The following is a 21,662-nucleotide window of genomic DNA, read 5'->3' as shown; positions in this document are numbered from 1 at the left end:
GAGGTTGCATTATCAATGGTATTTGTGAGACTAGAGGTGAGCTTGGAGCCGATTTTTAACAACATTGTTTATTCCTATATGTGCACAACGACTATACAGTCCCTTTAAAACAAACTGGAATTCAGTTTTCACTACCACAGGCAGCATCAATAGACAATGAACTCACAGTTGAATAAATTACCAGTTACGTAACCCTGGTACTTTAGCCAAAAAAAAAAAAAAAAACATAAAAAAAGGAAAAGCTTTAAGCCAGTCTTTACTTGTCTGAGAAATACTTCTTGCGGCAAAGACTTCCTGTTTACATCACCCGCACAATGACAGTCAGTGAGGAAGCTGTGAACAGGAACTTCTCATAGAAAAGCAGTCAGATCGCACTCACTTTGTCAACACCCATTTTCTTGAAACCGGCTTGCAGGACTTTGAAATTCTGGATGTACTCGTGTTCAAGCTTGGCTCCGAACTTCACTTTCTTTAGCGTGACGGATCCAGGAAACAACATGTCCATGAACTGGCAATACATGCTACCTGTGGGTACAAAAAAAAAAAGTGGTGTCAGTGCACAGACCGGGGGGGGGGGTTAGGGTGTAGTGGCGTAACCTAAAGCTGAACTATGTTTTCCTCTCACTCCAACCATGCAGTGTGTCTCGGAGCTCAGTCACCAGGTGCTGATATTGCCGGTCAGGCTTATGTCAAGTTCTGATCTTTGGCCAAATTGATTTGGTTGGGCCAAGAGGATTTCACTCCTGCTTTAATAGTATCCCTTTAAAGCACGTGTGTCCAACACGCGGCCTAGCAGGTCATTTTATATGGCCCTCGAACCCAAGGCTTTTTTTTTCAGCTGGAACATGGCCGAAGTCTATTCTGCCACCTCCAGCTGTTGCTCTCCGCTCACCACTGGATACATTTATATAGTCTTACAGGTTAGGGTGGGTACCTTTTTATACCTTTGAAGGCAACCATAATGCTGATGTGGCCGCGATGAAATTAACTTTGACATCCCTGCTTTAAAGAGACTCTGTCCACGTGCCCACTTAAGGCAAATTGACTGATAGCCCATCTCAGCGGCAAGGTATACTAATCCCCTCGTAGCCTTCCTGCTTCATCACTCTAATAGCGCAGAGTTTTCGGTAAAGGGGGGTAATGCATACACCCCCAAGTGACAGTGGTGCTCTATGAGAAGCCAATTGACAGACCTGAACATCCACGTGGGAAAGAGCAGGGACATCTTCCACCAAAGTAAGTTGTGATGCTGAGAAGAGTAGTTGACTCTTACAACATGGGACAGCAAAATGGGTTAGTATATCTTGTGTGCGCGATTTGGAATGGCCTATCAGCAGACATGGGTCAAGTGACAGGGTTCCTTTAAAATAACCACCCGAGCTCGGGAAGATTTTACCCCCTTCATGACCAGGGCATATTCTGCACATCAAACTGATAATTGCATGGTTATGCGACACTGTACCCAAATTAAAATTATATCAATTTTTCCACTCAACTAGAGCTCTCTTTTGGTAGTATTTGATCACCACTGCATAATTTTTTATTATATAAAATAAGAAAGACTTAAAATACTGGTAATGGCGGTGATGAGCGACTTATAGTGGGACTGTGATAGGGCGGCAGACAAACTGTTGCTTGGTGAGAACTGACACTGACATCCCCAGTGACATACACACAGTACACATACACATCACATACAGTGATCATACTATACACCGTCACTGTACTAATGACACTGGCTGGGAAGTGTTAACATATAGGGGCAATGAAAGGGTTAACAGTGCCCAACACTGTAGTGTGTGTATTAGGTGCTGCTTTTACTACTAGATGTGGCCAATTTATCAGCCACATCTCTGCTCCGTGCACAGAGCATTGTGTTGTTCACAAACACAGGGCTCTGTGCTGTGATTTCCAAAGCCAATCAGTAAGTCTCGGCCATAAAATCATTGGCAGACACTAATCTGCTTCTGCTGTACCGAATCACAGCACAGACGGGTCGGCCCGCTACCCAGAATTGCCAGATCACGTACATAATCTGCACCCTGCCGCAGTAAAAAAGCGGTGGTCAGTCCACAAGTGCCTACACCTGAATTCCTGCCATTGCTTGGTGGGGGTTCCACCTTTAGAGCCCATTCAGACAGGGACGACACGACTTGCTGGGGCGACCTGTGAAGTCGCGGTGCACAGCGTGCGGCGCGACTTGCACGGACTTCATATAATTGAAGTCAATGCAGGTCGCCCCAAAGTAGTACAGGACCCTTTTTCTAAGTCGGAGCGACTTGTGTCGCTCCTATTAGAACGGATCCTGTGCTAATCAATGGCAGGCGACCGACCGCGACTTGTCAGGCGACCAAGTCGCGCTAGTGTGAATGGACCCTGACTGTTTCTTTTTCATTGAAATAAAGTAAATAAAAAAAAAAAAAAAAAAGTAAAAAAAGGGACAACCACTCAACATTATCCTGTCACCAAAAAGGGCAACCTAAGCCAACTAAACCTAGCCATAGAAGGATCAAAATTTTGCCAGTTCCAGCAGGGAGCCGGAAAATTTCGATCCATGCGAGACTGCTTTCGCTCTACAGAAGTCAAGCCAGCAATCAACTTCTGTCCAAAAATTGTTGGAAAACAGATCAGCAGGCTTCATTCACAGATCAGTGCATCCTGACAGTCGAGGAATAAAGCACATTTTCGCAGGTAAAACAAAATGTGCATTTACTACACCCCCCCCCCCCCCCTTTCAGAGCCTGTAAAGTATTGCATCCAAGATCAGCAGATTGTGGGTGCAATGCCCAGCTCCTGCAGACTTGTCAGTGTAGCGGTCTGCCTGTACTTTCGATACATGCAGGCAGTTACTGAATGACCGGAAGCTCAATGTACTATAAAGAGCGCCCACCATCACCCTCGCAGCTCGTTGAGAACTACAAAAGCTGCCAGTCTTCTGTAGGCAGTGATTCACAGAACTGGGAGTGAATGACGCAGCCGCACGGGCTGAGCCCTGCATGGCTGTGCTCTTTTCAAATAGTGACAGCAGGACAGTTGTAGGAGAGAGACCATATTACATGTTCTACCTCTTTTTAGGGGGAAACATGTAATAAAAAAACAAAACAAAACAAAAACAAAAAGGATAAGTTCACCTTTGGGAACAGATTACATGTTTCACCCTAAAAAGAGGTAGAACATGTAATCTGTTCCCAAAGGTGAACTTATCCTTTAACCTCTTGGCGTTGGCCCCATGCAAACATGCAGCCCCTCGGTGGGCGGGCCTTGGCGCCGAGCGACCGCATATTTGCACGCATTAGTGCAAATACAGCTGTGCTAAGAGCGCATGCCCCTGGCAGTTACTGGCAGCTAACAGAATGTGGCTTGTGATCTGAGCATTCTGATTATGTGACTGCCGTGACAGCCAATCAAGGTGGTCACATGATCATAAACCTTGCCCAATGGGTTAACACTTAAAATGGCAATATGGTTGATTTACTGTAAATATACTGAGCACTGCAAGTGCAGTTTCTCTAGATTTGGGGGGGCTCTGATGATTTCAATCATCCAATCCCGTGCAAACAAAAAAAAAAAAAAAAAAGTATTTTTTTTTGGGCATGCTAGTGATCAGATAGAGGGGGGTGGGTTTAATATTTGCCTGGAGATGGACTTTAAATGCAGAACTAAAAACCGCAAACCACAAACATTTACTGAGGTCATTCATGCAAATAATAGTCAAGCACACGGAGAACTACATAAAGAGTCAGTGTCACCGTGTATTGTTCTGTGTGCTCAACCATTTCTTGTAATTAGGACCTGTGATCATTTAGGTTTCTTGTGCCAGCTTTGTATTCTGAAGTTATCGCATTGGGGTTGATTTACTGAAGGCAAAAAGTCTGTGCACTGCAATGGCTCTAGATCTGAGGGTAACATGTAAGGGGGGGGGGGGAGGGGGGTAAAGAAGTGTTTACACCCAAGGCCATAGTCATAGGACACTCCGGCTCCAAGTCTCCTATTCTGTTAGAGGAGAGGAATGGTGCTTTTTGGGTGTCCAGGTCACTGCCTGCACATTATGGACACTTCCTATTGTCTTTCCAGCAGCAGTGTTCTCTTAGGATCACAATGCCACAATGGCAGGGCAAGGGGACTGTCACAGACCAGTCAAAATGGGCCCATGTACAGCACTTGATTAGCAGCACCTGGAAATGGCAGTCACATGACCCGGGTGACAATTATGTGACTATAGCTTTCCTTACAAGATCCTTTAAGGGGGGGGGGGGGGGGGGGGCACTCAAATATTTGCCTGGAAATTAGTTTTAAAGTATAACTAAAGGCAAAACTTTTTTTTTTTTTTAGTTTTGGATAGAGTGGAGAGGGATTAGAACCCCTGTCAGTTTATTGCTGTGTGCCCCAGCTAGGGAGATTCCCCTCCTCCATTTGTCCTGTTTACCATTAAAAGTAAAAAGAAAGAAAAAAAAACGCCAAATTTTGAGTTTTAGCCAGAAAAATAATTGAGGGGAAATCGTCCAATGATGCCACTAATTCGGTTGGATCTGGGGGGTCCCCAAGATATTCCTTTAGTTTGCAGGGATTTCCTTTCACTTCCTGTCTGGCTGTGAAACAGGAAGTGAAGGGAAATTTCTGCAATGGCACACAAAAAAAAAAAAAAAACTGACAGGGGTTATAACCCTCCCTTGCTCTATCCAAAATAGAAGAAAAAAAAAGTTTTGCCCAACGTTCTACTTAAATAATATCACACCACACACAAGACAAGGATGGAAGAGGCGATTGTCACTTCTCTCTATACCCGAGGTGTTAACAGCGGTGTACTCCCACTGGCAGCATTAGCCAGTTGTCACAAACAATCGCTCTTGTTTAGGGAGCTGAGCAGGGAGGATGAAGCATAGGGCAGACTCTTGGGAAAAACCGAAGTAACCAAACAATATTTACTCACATATCAATTTCCCAAGGTCCAGGAGCTGCTTTAACCAGATGCCGACCACGTACTGTAGCTTTACTGCTACAGTGTGGGTCAGCTTCATGTACGTACGTACACACACACAATTCTGCTTTTCTGGGTACCCCGGATCCCGGCCAATGATTGACCCCCCCGACACCTGGTGATCGGCTCTGATCTTTACCAAACACAGCTCTGGGAGTGTAAACAGAGCTGTGTTCAGTGACAAGGGATCTCGTTCCTAAGCAGGGAATGAAAACAACTAGATCCCCAGTAAAATCACCTCACAGTACACACAAACACGTTATTAGGCACATTTAACCCCTTGATGTAAACTTCATCCCTGCCGATGCCATTAGTACAGTGACAGTGTTAGCACTATTTACTGTAATAAATGGCATTGATGAAGTCAGTGGCAGTTCGTTCCCATCAGTGTCAGACTGTCTGCTGCACTATGGCAGTCCCGTTATAAGTCGCTGATCGCCGCTATTACTAGTAAAAAAAAAATTCCAGTATATGTACACCATAGTTTGAAGATGCTATAGCACAGCCTTTTTCAACCAGGGTGCCCAGGCACACTGGGGTGCCTTGGCAAAAGGCCTAAATGTTGCCCCAAAATTGTATACAAGCCAACGGGTGGATGAGGCCATTTAGTTACACAAAGCCACAGGTTTTCATTATGCACTATTATGGCCTTCTAGCTGCCGGCGTCCTAACAACCAATGACCCTTCCCCTCTCTGTCCGCACTGGGGGGGTCACATTAGCTGAGTGATGGAGAAACACTGAGGGAGAAGAGAAACATTGGGATACCAATTAGTAACAGTGTGAAAACGTGTATTGGTTTTGAAAGAATAAATCACCGCTAACGTTGGGTGTGAATGTTGATGCATTATGTAAAACTATTCAAATCGTTTTTATTACATTTTAGAATGGGGTGCCCCGAGACTGTCCATAATTTTAGAGGGTTGAAAAACACAGCTATAGCATAAACCAACCAATATACACATACTGTGATTGATTTTTATTTTTTTTAACCAAAAAACATGAAGTAAAATAGGTTTTGGCCAAATGGGTTTTGCCCACAATGTATTGAGAGATTTGATTATTTTTATTGGAAAGGAGTTCTAGCAAAATTAAAACTGTTGGGTTTTTCCTTTTCAAAATATTTCTTTTTTTGTTTATATATAAAAAACTAAGGCCCCGTTCACATAGGGGCGATCCGACTTCGGGGGGGCGACCTCCAAGGTCGCGGTGCGAGCAGCGCGCCGCGACCTCGGAGCGGCCGCCACGGACTTCATAACATTGAAGTCTATGGCGGTCGCCTCCGGGTCGCCCCAAAGAAGCTCCGGACCCTTTTTCTAAGTCGGAGCAACTTGTGTCGCTCCTATTAGAACGGGTCCGCAGCTTCTCTATGGAAGGCGACCTGTGAGGCGACCAGGTCGCCTTACAGGTCGCCTTAGTGTGAACAGGGGCTTAAAAACATCAGGAGGCGATCAAATGCCACCAAAAGAAAGCTATATTGATATGAATTTAGTTTGGGTACAGTGTCGCACGACTGTGTAATTTTCAGTTAAAGTAACACTGCGCCCCCATAGCAAAAAATGGCCTGGTCATGAAGGTGGGTAAAAACCTCCAGAGCTGAGCTGAAGTGGTTAATGAGAGAGAGAAGCATCAGGAAGGAGAGAAGTGGAGAGGCACAGGACAGACCGCAGAGCATCAACCCATTCTAAACAAATTTGCATATTAATTGAAACGCGTGAAAACGACAAAACTTTACGTATATTACGTGCTTCTGGCGCAGACTCACCCCCTTCCTGCCCAGGCCAATTATAAGCTTTCAGTGCTCAACCCATAGAAATTTTTTCTCTCCCCCCACAAATAGAGCTTTCATTTGGTGGTATTTAATCACTGCTGTTTTTTTTTTTTTTTCCCCCTTCTCCGTTAAAGGGGGAGGAGGGAGAGAAAAAAAAAAAAAAAAACGAAATTTTGGAAGAAAAAAAAATATGTTTTTTTCTTAGTTTAGTAAATTTTTCTCCTTCACTGATGTGCGCTGATGATGCGGCACTGATGGGCACCAATGATACCGCACTGAATAGCATCATTAAGGCTCCATGTACACGGGACGCTGGAAATGGCCGTTTAGGAGCAGTTGGGCGTTTCTGTCCATGTACACCAGGTCGTTTACAGTCATTTGCAGGCAGTTGCGTTCAGGGACTGTTTTTAGAACGCAATTATTTGCGTTCGAACGTGTGTTTCCCGGTGTTTCAAACGCACGAACGCGTCTGAACGCGATGACCCGCGTTTAGCGTTTGCGTTTTTCCATTTTAAAGGGGAATAATTTTTATGACCTCTAGGAACGCTTCTAAACGCAAACGCTGCTAAACGCCCACTAAACGCGGGTACAAACGCGACTGAACGGACGTTTCAAACGTCCTAAAAATTTCAGCATTCAAAGGGACTTTTAACAACGTCCCGTGTACATGGAGCCTTATGAGCACAGATTGTTGTCACTGATGGCTACTGCTGGGGTTGTACTGTAATCAGGGCACTGATGATCAGTGCCCCCCAATTACCTGTACAGGTGTCCCATGCAAGGAGATGCCACTGATTTGGCTCTTCTCTCCTCACACACACTCAGTGTGAGCCGAGGTGAGGTGATAAATGGCACTTCCTGGCTCTTTACCGAGATCAGGGTCGTGTCGTACGAACACCGTAGGCGCATAAGCACCCAGTTCTAGGGCACAGTCAGATGACGTCGTCCCAGAACGAAAATGCCACTCTTACGCCGTCATTTTACTATACAGCAGGCGGCAAGTGGTTGGATTGATCAGGATCCAGTTACTGCTAAAAGCTCAAATCTTTTAGGGCTCTTTCACACGGCCGCTCCGTATGTCCGCAAATCATCCTATTTTTTTGCGGATGATTTGCGGACATAATGTAAGTCTACGGCATTGCGGATGTCAGCGGAATACCATCTACTGACATCCGATTTTCTTCCTTTCAGTTCTGTTCCGTTTTTTGGAACTGAACAGAACCCTATTTTTCCTCCGTGTAAAAAACGGAAAGGAAGGAAAATCGGATGTCAGCGGTGTCATCCACTGACACCCGCAATGCCCATAGACATACATTATCTCCGCATATCATCCGCAAACGGATGGGATGATATGCGGACACATGGAGCGGATGACACAAGTGTCATCCGCTCCGTGAAAAAAAAAAAAAAGTCCCGCAGCGGAGAAGAACAGCGGAGCGGCCATCTGAAAGAGCCCTTAGTAAGATTTTTTCCACAATATTTGCCACCAACGATCAGATTTGTTCTTTCATAACTGAAATTTTCTTCACTTGCAGTTTTCCTTAGAAATTTTTTTTTATGGTTTATCCTAGTAGTAGGATGCTTTCACGTTACCTGAACAGAGTTGCTCTATCTTGGTCAGGTTGAGTGCAAGAGATTCGTTGATCCATGCCAGCATATCATGACGACTCAGATTGTCACTTGTCACTGATGTGGAATAAACATTAACAGCCATTTCGTCTGAAATAAAAAAACACAAAGATCTAATGAAAACCAGCTTTTACAGACGGGCCCCACATTACTCCTTCAATGTTACTGCGATGGCAGACTGTTGCATCATTGTTGCCTGCACAGACACGTACAAATATTAGGTGCTGGCAGGAATTATTGTTCTTGGTAAAGGGTTTTCTGCCAAAATTGGAACAGATTCTATTAAAGTGGAATTTAAGTCAGAAAATTAAGTCCTGCTAGATGACTTCAGGCCGGCCCCTTTTGCAGGTATAGCTGTATAACTTTAAAAAATAAGAGTCTATACTGTTTAACCTCTTGCCGACCGGTACGTCACTAGCCTGTGGAGGCGCGCTCACAGACCCCCCCCGCGCGTCCGGGCACTCACGATCATCCGTGACAGCGGGAGAAAGGCAGGCGGCTGATGTAAACAAGCCGCCTGTCATTCTCCCCTGTGTATGAATGGTGATCATACGGTGCTACTATGTAGGACCGTTGATCACTGTTCTTACAGCTCAAGCCACAGCCAATCACAGTTAGAATCACGCCCCTAGGGACACACACAGCCCCTCCCTCTCAAAAAAAGTTAACCCCTTCACTACCAGTGTCATTTTACAGTAACAGTGCATATTTATAGCACTGATTACTGTAGTAATGTCACTGGTAATCCCAAAAGTGTCAGTCAAGGGTCCGATCTGTCCGCCCCAATGTCGCAGTCCCGCAAAAAAAAAAAAAAAAAAGGACAAAAATCTTTCCCTTTGTTAGTAAACGCGATAACTTTTGCGCAAACCAATCAAAATACGCTTTTTGCGATTTTTTTTTTTTTTACCAAACATAGGTAGCATAAAATAAATTGGCCGAAAATGTTAAAAAATGTAATTTTGACTTTTTTTGGGGGGAATTTCATATAAAAAAACGTGAAAATTATTGTTATTTTTGCAAAATTGTCGCTCTTTTTTTGTTTATAGTGCAAAAAAAAAAAAAAAAAAAAAAAAAAAAAAAAAAGGCACAGGTGATCAAATACCACCAAAAGAAAGCTCTGTTTGTGGGGAAAAAAAGACGTCAAATTCGTTTAGGTACAGCGTCGCACAACCGCGCAATTGTCTGTTAAAGTCACGCAGTGCCGAATCGCAAAATACCCCCTGGTCAGGAAGGGGGTAAAATCTTCCGGGGCTTAAGTGGTAAGATCCAGTAATACTCTGTCTCACCCTGCTCTGCACATGCTCAGTTACTCTCCTTTTTAGGCACTGCTGAGTTTGTAGCAGCCGATCTGCTGACAGCCTTAACCGCTTGCCAACCATCCCATGCAGACAGCAGCAGGGCGGCTCCGCTGCGCATCATCATGTAGATCTACCCGACTATGTGCACGTGGTTTTGGCGGCGCGGCATTGTCTAATCACAGCGGGAGGCAGACCCCAAAAGGAGCGGGCCCGACTGCCGCCGGCCTCCCACAATATTGACAGGAGAGCCGTCTGGTATGTAAACAATGCAAGACAGCTCTCCTGTCAGAGGGGCAGGGAAAGATCGTGTGATTGAGCTAAGCTGAAACACTTATCTCCCTCTGCCTCTGTTCAATCCATCCCCAAACAGTTAGAAAGCACATCTAGGGAACACATTTAACCCTTTGATCACCCCCAGTGTTAACCCCTTCCCTGTCAGTGTCATTATTACAGTAACAGTGCATATTTTAGCAGTGGTTACTGTAGTAATGTCACTGGTCCCCCCAAAAGTGTCAGTTATGTGTTCAATCTGTCCGTTGCAAACCTGCAAGGGAGGAGAGAGAAAAAAAAAAAAAAAAATTGCGGATCACCGTCATTACTAGTAAAATAAAAAAGAGAAATCTTTCCCCTAGTTTGTAGACGCGATAACTTTTGCGCAAACAATTATATGCCTTTTGCGATTTTTTTTTTTGACCAAAAATATGTAGCAGAATACAACTTAACCTAAACTGATAAAAATGTATTTTTTTATTGGGAATGTTTTATAGCAGAAATTAGAAAATATTGGTGCGTTTTCAAAGTTGACGCTCTTTTTTTTGTTTACAGTGAAAAAAAAAAAAAAAAAAAAAAAAAAAAAAAAAAAAAAAAAAAAAAAAAAAAAAAAAAAAAAAATCGCAGAGGTGATCAAATACCACCAAAAGAAAACTATTTGTAGGAAAAAAAATACATTTGGGTACAGGGTCACACGGCCGCGCAATTTAAGTTAAAGCAACGCAGTGCCAAATCACAAAAAATGGCCTGGTCATTAAGGGGGTAAAACCTTCTAGGGCTAAAAGGAATTAAACCCTCCTATCCTTTACAGCCAAGGGCGCTGCTTCTGATCTGCAAATGCCATGGTGCTGCACTTAGATCATTTAGGACACCAGCCATTTGATGACAGTTGAGGAAACCAGCCAATGTGACAGTTCGCAATCCCGGCTTTCCAGGAATGCAACTTTTTTGAAACTTATGGTAAATTGATAGGTTTAGTTCCACTTTATGATTTATTTCTGCTCAGGGGCTCTGGGCTTCTGCAAAATGGCGGCCTCCAGCAAGAAGAAAGCGGAGCAATGCTGGAGGCAATTTCCAGCACACACTCATTTTGGTAGTATATTTATTAACATGGAATGTATGCCCTTGCTAAAGAACATTATTTTTTTTTTATCAAGTTATGGGTAAATTCCGCTTTAATGACAGTGCCGCAAGTAGGGTTGCAGCGATTAACTTTTTTTTGCCAGCGAGTACTTGCCGATACCTTTGCGTGCGTTTTGAGCCCATATAAAAGGATTGGCCTCAAATTAAATCGCACGTCTTTCTATGCAGTTTTAGCAAGAATTCAGTGCGATTCCAGTCTAAATCACATGCAGTTTTCCCCTGGGAGGGTGGAGGAGGGACCGGAAATGTTTAGATTGCCACACGATTGTAAATCTTACAGAGATGGGAGAGCGGGTACCTGGTTTTTGACAGGTATCCGGCTTCCCCCCTTCCCCTGAAAGGTGCCAAATGTGGCAGCAGCAGGGGGCAAACAAGTGGAGCTTCTCCTTTTGGGTAAACTCAGTTTAAACTGATGAGTTTAGTTTAAAAAAAGTTACATTCCTGGAATGCCGAAATGCCATTGGTTGTGCTCCCAACCGAAATGTCAACCCAATAAATGGCTGGTGTCATAACTGATCACAAGTGCAGCAGCATAGCAGTTGCAGATCAAACAGAAGCAGCTTACTTAACAGCTGGTTCACACCACAAAAACACACTCCAGATCCATTCCGGATAAGTTTCTGCATGTGTGTTTTTAACGTGTTCTGGTGCGCTTACATTCCAGATGCTTTTTTCCTTTACTGGGGTCCAGTGCGTTTTTTGATGCTTTCCAGTGCATTCTGGTAACTTTTTTATGCATTTTTCCACATAGCAGTACAGTCCAGGGGAAAAAATAAAATTTTTCCTAGAACTGACCACACTAGTGTGAACTATGCCACTGGAAACCATATAACCTACTACTATCTAGAGCATAATGATTCTGGACAAAATGAGAATCACGATTTTTTTTTTGGCTTAGAATAAAGATCACAATTCTATCATGATTTGCGGCGTAACATCTTTTACTTTATATAAAAAAAAAAAGGGCTAACTTTACGGTTTAGTTTTTAATTCATTAAAATGTTTTTCCCAAAAAACTGCGTTTGAAAGACTTCTGCACAAACACAGTGTGACATAAAAGATTGCAACAATCGCCATTTTATTCTCCAGTATCTCTGCTAAAATATATATCTCAGTATTTTTTGCTAGAAAATTATTACTTAAACCCCCAAACATACATACATTATATATATATATATATATATATATATATATATATATATATATATACACATACATACACACACACACACACACATATATGTAATGTTTGGCGGTTCTAAGTAATTTTTTAGCAAAAAGTACTGATTTTAACTTGTAAGCAACAAATGTCAGAAAAAGGCTTGGTCTTTAAGAGGTTAAACTGCCCTCACTTACAGATGGAAGTTCATTCCTTTGATCTAAAAGGAAATGATACATTGTAAAACATTGTGTTTATAGTTATCTAGCAGTCTTAATGTTGATAAACATTTGCTGGGGCTCTTTTTTTTTTTGACAGCTGTGAGTGAGCAGAGAATGTCTCTAAGAATCGAGGATCGTGGAGGGGGTAATGAATTGAAAACGATTTTTTTTTTCTTCTTTTAACGATTAATCATGCAGCTCTACTACTATCCATGCATTATTTTTTTTCCTGTATTAAAAACCACCGCACTGGACTGCATGTGGTGTGAACTGGCCCTCAAGGATAAGAGGGTTTAAGGTCCGGTTCACACTTATGCGATGTGGGAAGGCTGCGAATTCGCAGCATGTTCCCGCATCGCACACGCACCCCCGGCAGTTCACACTGCCATATGCGATACGCTGGGGGTGTCAATGTAATCTTAACGACACCCCCAGTTTGATCGCATATCGCAGTGCAATCTTGCAATTCGCACAGGATCGGATCGCACAAGTGTGAACCGCTGTGCGATCCGATCCTGATGCGGCTGCAAAAAAGGGTCCTGTGCGTGTTTGCTGCGGGTGCGGTGCGAATTTAGCCATACAAAGTGTATGGCTAAACTCGCACCGCACAGCCGATCGCATGTAATGAAGGAGCAGTGCGCTCCGACATTACATGCGAACCCGGCACACGCATAAGTGTGAACCGGGGCTAAAGGAATTGTAAAGGTTTTTTTTTTTTTTTTTTTCTTCTTCAAAATAACAAACCTGTTATACTTACCTGCTCTGTGCAAGTATTTTGCATATGGGAACCCCGAACCTCTTCTTCAGTTCCCCATTGGCATTCCTGGTTCCTCTTCCTTACCCTGGGGGCACCCATGCGGGCGCACCACTCACAAGTCCCGCTGCTGCGTCTATTGACACTGACAGAGGAACTGAGCTCTGCCAGACCCCCCACCCCCCCCGCTCACGGGTCACTGCATTTGATTGACAGCAGCGGGGATCAATAGCTCCTACTGCTATCAATCTATCCAAATGAAGACCCGAGACAGTGGCTGGAGCCCATCGCTGAACGATCGGGTTCAGGTAATTATAAAGGGGAGCTGCAGCACCGAAGGTTTTTCACCTTATGCATTAAGGTGAAAAACTTTGAGACTTTCACAACTCCTTCAATTCCGCTTTAGGCTGAATTCACACCGGGGCGTTTTGAAGCGCTGGCAGAATCGCCACAATTCTGCCCATGATTTCAAAACACTCTGCTAAAATAACAAATCGCACAATGGGAATTTCAGATGTCCATTGTAATAGCACCTAAACACGCGGTGCAGTTACGCTGCAATTGTCACTCGGCCTAATTCTCATTGCGCAAAAAACTTTTTTTTTTTTTTTTTTTTTTTTTTTTAGGAAAACAAGGATCAGGAGCTTCTTTTGGGCGACAAGCGTTGCGCAATACAGTTTGCCAAGATTGCAGCGTGATTTATCGCACGACAATCACCCCAGAACCGCACCGCGTTTTTAGGTGCCAATAAAATGAATGTCATCCTAAATTAGTGTTCTGCGATTTGCCATTTTAGTACAGCATTTCAAAATTGCAGGCAGAATGGCAGCGATTCAAAAACACCCAGGTGTGATTTCAGCCTTAAAGTAGAAGTCCCCCTTAACACTAAAATCCCTGCATCTACAGACATCCAGGATCTAACACTAACCTATCTAGCCCTGTAAAGAAGAAATCAGTACACTAAAAGCCCCGTACACACGATCAGATTATCGAACGATCTGTCGTCCGTTTTTTGTGGCATGCTAGTCTGATGTGGAAAGTGAAGAGGTTATTTTCATACGAATTTTCCTGTATGACAGAATTCTACTTCAGAAGTGATGTCATGTGTTGGATTGCTTTGTATGTGTTCTTTCCTCTCTGAGCATGCCTAGTCTTGCTCTTAAGATTTTTTTTCCCGTGGAAATCTGTACTAATGAGACGAAAATCGGACGTTGTATTACGGACGACAAAAATTATATAGCCTGCACACCAGGATTTTGTCAGCTGAAAAGTCGGAGTCGGCTGTCGAAAGCACCATACTAACAATCCGAAAATCAGCAGATCGGTCGTCGGACGAATTTTCCCTACAGATTTTCTTATGTGTACGGGCCTTTACCTTTTTTTGAAGCCGACTCAATCCCACGCTGAGCTGTCAGCCGAGGCTTTGCAGTGGAGGCGGGTGCAGAGGACACAACAGAAGCCCCATAGTAAGTCTTTGGGTGACGTCACTTCCCATTCATTTTACATCCTTTGTCGGCCGTGTCCTCTGCAGAGCTTCCACCGCTGGAGACCGGATCGGAACGGCTTCAAAAAAAGGGAAGTATACTGATTTCTTCTTTACAGGGCTAGATCGGTTAGTGATTGTGGATGTCTATAGATGCAGGGATTTTAGTTTTAGGGTGGACTTGCACTTTAAGGCTGTCAGCAGATCGGCCTCTACAAACCAAGCATGGTGCCTAAAAATAGAGAACTACTGAGTAGGGCTGAATGATAGTCGATAGATCGACTATCGTTCTGCGGGCGTGGGCGATATTCATATCGCCGAAGACACGATATTTATAATAGGCAGGGAGAAGTCGGGACTCGGCGGGGGGGAGGAGGACGACTCACAGTGATTACATCCGTCACTTCAGCGGTGAGCAGCGGCACAGCTAACCAATCACGTGTGCCTGCACACCTGATTGGTTCGCTGTGCCGCTACTCAAGGCGTGATTGGTTCGCTGTGCCATTGAGAAAACTAGCTGCAGCGTGGAGACTGAACGTGTGGGCTGCAGTGCACGGAAGTCGAGTGAGTCTGTGAGACTGTATGCGGCTGTGTTCTTCTACCACCACTGTGAGTCCCGACTCCCAAGAGTGAGGCTGTGAATAATTCCACACTGACTGTCACTGAGAGAGTATCAGTATACCGTTATTAACCCTGGCCTGCCCTGTATCTGCAATTACAATCAGAAGGCTGTGCTGCTGCCTGCATGCCCTGCTGCAATACTTCATGATTTCCATCCATTCCCAGCATCCTTCCCTACAGTGTCAGTAACATTAACCCTGGCTGTCCCGGACGTACTATATATACACAATCAGAAGAAGGGCTCCTGCAAAACTCATCCCATCCCTACAGTAACATTAACCCTGGCTGTCCCAGGTGTCCCTTGTACAAATCAGAAGGCTGCACTAGTTCCCTACCCTACAGTAACATCTGTAATGTATCTGGTACAAGGCTGCAGTGCGCACAATCCCTACAGTAACATTAACCCTGTAAAGGTAATTGTTGACTTTAGCCTGGATTGACGGGTCTCTCAATATCGCAATATATATGGTTGAAAAAAAAAAAAAAAAAATATCGCAATATTTTTTTTTTCCAAATATCGTGCAGGCCTACTACTGAGCATGTGCAGAGCAGGGTGAGACTATTACTGGACTGTACACAAGTATAGGCACCTATTTTTAACCACCTCAATACCGGCCCATAGTACATATACGTCCTGAGTTTAAAGCTAAATACTGGTGTTATGGCAGCAGATAGCTGCCATAACCCTGGTATTTTTTTAAACTGCAGGCGATGGGCTTTCCGATAAGGGTGGTCCCAGCGGCGGATTCGCCGCGAGATCACCCTCCGGGATGGCGGAATTGGTGCCCCTCCCGCCGCGTCCCGGTCCTTTTCCCCGCTTACCGGACCCGCCGGCAGCAGGGAAAACGATCGGGTCCCGGATCCTCACAGACAGGATGTCGAGTGAGGGCAAGCTTGCCCTCACTCGACTATTGTCTTGGAGGACCGGAGCGACGGCAAACGTCCCGACTTAAAGGTCCCTTTTTTTTTCCCCCTTTCCAACTTTATTAGTGTACTTGTGAGATCTGAGGACTTTTTGACCCCAGATCTCACAAAAAAGAGGTCCTGTTGTGCCTATTTCTAATACAAGGAATGTTTACACTCCTTGTATTAGAAATAAAAATGATCAATTTTTTTTTTTTTTTTTAAACGGTGTAAAAATAAAAAATAATTAAATAGTAAAAAAAAAAAAAAAAATTAAAGCGCCCTGTCCCCGTTAGCTTGCGCGCAGAAGCGAACGCATACAGAAACCCCGCCCACATATGTAAACGGTGTTCAAACCACACATGTGAGGTATCGCTGCGATCGTTAGAGCGAGAGCAATAATTTGAGCCCTAGACCTCCTCTGTAACTCTAAGATGGCAACCTGTAGAAATTTTTAAAGTGTCGCCTATGGGGATTTTTAAGTACCAAAGTTCGTCGCCATTCCGTGAGCGTGCGCAATTTTGAAGCATGACATGTTGGGTATCTATTTACTCGGCGTAACATTATCTTTCACATTATGGAAAAAAACTGGGCTAACTTTACTGGATTCTTATTTTTTAATTCAAAAAAGTTGCGTTTGGAAGACCGCTGCGCAAATACGGTGTGATAAAAAATATTACAATAATCTCCATTTTATTCTCTAGGGTCTCTGCTAAAAAAAAATATATAATGTTTGGGGGTTCTAAGTAGTTTTCTAGCAAAAACAACTGATTTTAGCTTGTAAACACCAAATGTCAAAAATAGGCTTAGTAGGTAAGTGGTTAATGTTGTTCATCGCTATACTTACCTGAAATGATCCAGCAGGACTTCACTTTCTGACTTAAGTTCCACTTCAGGCGCCGTTGGCCAAATCATTTCTGGAATCTGTGTGCATCCTATTTACAATCCCTCAACTGAACAAATTCCTCAACCTGCTACTGTCCTAACAATGTCTGAAAGCGAGGTTACATAAAGGTTGGTTGCTGCAGGGTATTGCAGCCTGTTCCATAAAGCACACTCAGCACAAAATTTACAATGGTTTCCATGAGAACCAATTTGAATTGCAGACGATCTGTAAACAAGACCATCCCCTCACCCCAACAAACCACTTTCATGGTGTCCCCAAGGACACAAAACAATCAGCTTTAAACAATGACTCCGCTTTTAAGACCATGCTACAACCGTATATAAAGTGTAACATGGTGCCAAGCAGAGCCCTGCTAGCACAGCCATGTCATTTATGGAGATCTGTGAATGAAAGAACTACAGGAGCCATCTGCCACTGCACCTGTAGTCCATTGTCACTGTTTGACTCGGTTCACTCTAGTGCGGGCCGTGCCGTTTCCCGCAGGAGAAAGGTGCACAAGCCTTTTTAAAAAATGCAGCCGCAGGGAAACTGCATGGTCTTCATTACCATGCGATTTCCCTGTGATTCCCGCACCCACAAATGTGCTGAGGGCTGAGCCCCACGCATCTCGTAAGAGCAGCGCAATTTGGCTGTGGGAACAGGTATAATGGGCCATACACACTATAAGATTTTCTGAAGACTTTATCCTTTAGATTTACCAAAACCATATAATATGAGGTCAAACCTAAACACTTTCACTTTGTATGCAATCTGGCAGGCCCTTGCACTACATAGAAAAGGTAAATCTGAAGGAAAAAGTCTTCAGAAAATCTTATAGTGTGTATGGCCCTTAATTCCTGCACCCGCCTCCAGCCCGCACACTGCAGGCTAGTGTGAACCATTTGTTAGAAAGCTAGAGGGGAGGAGTGTGTACCTCAGCACAGGAGGGGCTGCAGGAAGAGTCGGGCACCGCACCTGCGGTTCATCAATTCAAGTCAGAATGCTCTGCAAACAATTAAATCCACTTTTTTCCTGCAAATATGTGCTTATTATTGGGCCCAAGGTGGTCAATGCCATAATGTGCAACGCATATTAACAAAATTGATTTACTAAATTTGACTACTCTGAATAGAAACCAATCAGCTTCTCCAGGTTTTATTGTCAAAGCTTAAAGAGGAAGTAATCCCTCTGAAAAAAAAAAAAAAATGTAAAAAAAAAAAACCTGTAAAGACAAAGGCATAATGAGCTAGTATGCATTGCATACTAGCTCATTATAAAGTACTTACCTAAAAACTAAGCCCTCCCAGTGCCGCCCGCTCAGCAACATGTTCGGCCGTCCTGCTTCCTGGATCGCATCCTCCAGCCATCTGATTGGCCGGAGGCACGATTACATCACTCCTGTGCTGTTCATGGCACGGGGCTCTGAAGGAACGGCACGGGTGCCCGTTCCTTCAGAGCGCATGCGCCAATGACGTCATCGGTTGCATGCACTGTAAATATCTTCTAAACGGTGCATGTTTAGGAGATATTTATAGCACCCATAGGCAGTGGTGTATTTAGGTTTTGTGCTGCCCTAGGCCTGACTAAACTTGTGCACCCCTAATTTAAATATGACCTACCCCTTCCTGTTTATGACCAACCCTGTCATCTGTAAACCACAGACCATAAACACAGTCTATCAGTGCCCATCAGCATAGCTTCATCAGTTCCCATACGTTCAGCCTCATCAGTGCCGCCTCTTTACTGCCCGTCAGTTCAGCATATCAGTGTGGCCTCATCAGTGGCCACCAGTGCAGCCCCATCAGTGCCCATTAGTACAGCCTTATGTCATGGGTTTAGTAAGATTACTCTTTTAAGATATTTGGACTTGTGCTTGCTGCCACTAATTGTAATTATAGGATTATTTCACTTATTTGTATAATAAATAGGAAATCCATAGTCATTATACAAATAATGAAATATTTTTTTGCTGCCCCCCTGCAAAGTGCCGCCCTAGGCCTTGTTGGCCTAGGCCAGGATACAGCACTGCCCATAGGTAAGCCTTGACAGGTCAGGTACCCACTCCCGCTTGGGCCATCTAGGCAACTCGAGCAGAAGTTCTCCTTTCCCCCTTCCTTCCATCTTCTGGGACACGTCACAGGTCCATGGGGGGGGGGGGGGGGGGGTGTGAGAGAGGTTTGACAGGTACCCACTTCCGCTTGGGCCATCTAGGCAACTCGAGCAGAAGAAGCGAGAGAACTGAGGTTTCAGGCTGCCACATCACTGGTTCCTGGGAGAGGTGAGTGTGTGTTTATTAAATATCAGCAGCTACACTTTTTGTAGCTAATGACTTAATAAAAACAAAAATGATTGGAACCCTGCTTTAATTGAACAAGCTGAAATTAGAAGCCGATTGGCTGCCGTGCACAGCTTCACCAGATCCGGCAACTCTCCAGTTTTAGTAAATCACCCCCATTATGACAGACCTACCTGTGAAGGGAAGCTCTCCAGCGCTGTCACTGCTCCCATCTTCACCCGGTTCTCCTCCCTGGCTGCTTGAATGGCTAGGCCGCCCTGACGTCACTCCTGTGCATGGGCACTGGAGTCACCAACGCAGCACGGTGCCCTCTGCAATCATGGCACAGGCATGAACATGTGCAAGTGACATCTCTCGTTAAGGGTTCAGGTTCAGAACATTTTTTAAAGGTACGAAGTAGCAATACATATTAACCGCTTGAGGAGGAAGTAAACCCTCCTCTGACACTTTTACTTATAGGTGATCCTATGATAAGGCTTACCTATAGGTACTGTAAATATCTCCTAAACATGTACCGTTTAGGAGATATTTACCTTACATGCAGCCAGTGACATCACTGGCGCATGCGCTCTGAAGGAACGGCCGCTGGTGCCATTTCTTCAGAGCCCCGTGCCGTGACTGTCGGCTCCCGCGCGGGAGTGGCGTCACCGCGGCTCCGGCCAATCAGATGGCCAGATGCCGTGATCCCGGAAGACAGGCGACTGGACATGTCGCCCGTCATACAGGTGAGTGGACGGCACGGCGGGGGCTCGTTCTAAGGTATTTCATAATGAGCTAGTATGCGATGCATACTAGCTCATTATGTGTTTCTCTTTCAGCTTGTAAAAAAAAAAAATAAAAAAATAATAATTGAACTGAGTTTACAACCTCTTTAAAGGAGAAAGTAAAATTGTTGGCTTTAATACCGCTTTAGAGGCCCATTCACACCAGATGAGATGGGGCTGCACTGGCAACGGTTTCCTGTTGCAGCCCCATTGCATAGAAAAAGCAAATTGCCTTGCTTTCTAATTGGTCACTTCATAAATAAAATACTGCTTTGCAACGTCGCAGCACATAGAACGGTCACTCGTGATATTTTACTAAAGCTCTGGAAAAAGAAAAAAAAAAAAGGAAATAGTGCGATTCGCTGGGATCACTGCAACTCCGCACTCAACGGCTGTGCGTTCAGTGCAGCTCTCTTACATTTTTAACAATGCAGAACTAGGCAAGCCACAAATTATGCAATTTTCTTTCACTCAATTTCCCCATTAACACAGTCAGTGCTGATAGGGGGACTCCTCAACGCTATTGTGTTCTGCTGGTGAGAAGTCCCTCCCTTCCGGCACAATACAATGATTACTGCTGGCAGCTATAGCCACCGGCAGTAAATCACATACAAAAAAAAGCCGACAGGCTGGTTGTACTGAAGTCGATCAATGGATTAACTTCATTAATCAGCCTGTCTATAGAAGAAATCAAATCAGTCAGTATTTGCTGAACCAACCGAGATTCGATCCATCTATGGCTGGCTTAGTGCCGGTTGACACTATAGCGATGGCAGACATCGTATGCGATTCGGAGCGCACTGCTCTGAAAATCACATGCGATGTCTGTGTGATGCGAATTGAGCCATACAGATTGTATGGCTGAATTCACATCAGATTCAGGCAGAACACGCACAGGACCCTTTTTTGGGTCCGCACCAGAGTCGGATAGCATGGTGGTTCACTCCTACGCGATCCAATTCCTGTCCAAACTGACAGTTTGCACTGTGACATTCGAATTGATCTAGGGAGTGTCGTTACCTTTGTATGGACACCCCGCAAAATGAGCATATGGCAATGTGAACTGCCTGTGAGTTGAATGCGATTCAGGAACACGCAGTGAATTCACAGGTTTCCTGCATCGCATAAGTGTGAACCGGGACTTAAAGGGCTCTTTCACACAGGCGTTCCTTTTTTTTTTTTGCCCGATCAGGTCCTTTTTTTTTTGTAACGGACATGGATGACACTTGTGTCATCCGGTCCGTATGTCCGTTTTTCATCCCATCCGTTTGCGGATGAAAAACTGACATAATGCATGTCTATGTAAATACGGATGTCTGCGGATGACACCACTGACATCCATTTTTGCTTCAGTTCTGTTTTTTGAAAGGAAGAAAAAATAGGGTTCTCCTCCGTTCAAAAAAACTGAACTGACAAAAAACGGATGTCAGAGGATGATCATCCGATGACATCCGTATTTACATAGAGATACATTATGTCCGTTTTTCA

General features: G+C 44.3%; 1 protein-coding gene across 4 annotated transcripts in view; it reads right to left on the bottom strand.

The window, feature by feature from the left end:
- The window catches only part of MAPRE1 (microtubule associated protein RP/EB family member 1), an 83,258-nt gene that overhangs the window by 19,242 nt on the left and 42,354 nt on the right, over nucleotides 1-21,662 (bottom strand). For all 4 annotated transcript variants that reach the window (XM_082271665.1, XM_082271662.1, XM_082271664.1 and 1 more), the window contains exons 2-3: nucleotides 8,341-8,466; nucleotides 380-525 (exon numbers count right to left, since the gene is read on the bottom strand). In XM_082271665.1, coding sequence (XP_082127791.1) covers nucleotides 380-525; nucleotides 8,341-8,461 — 267 coding nt within the window. In that variant the 5' untranslated portion in view covers nucleotides 8,462-8,466. The remainder of the gene's footprint in view (nucleotides 1-379; nucleotides 526-8,340; nucleotides 8,467-21,662) is intronic.

This window comes from Pelophylax lessonae (assembly GCF_965119305.1).
Source record: "Pelophylax lessonae genome assembly, chromosome: 11".
Lineage (NCBI taxonomy): Eukaryota > Metazoa > Chordata > Amphibia > Anura > Ranidae > Pelophylax > Pelophylax lessonae.
The sequence above is the reverse complement of the archived record's forward strand: the minus strand, read 5'-3'. Positions and strand labels throughout refer to the sequence as shown.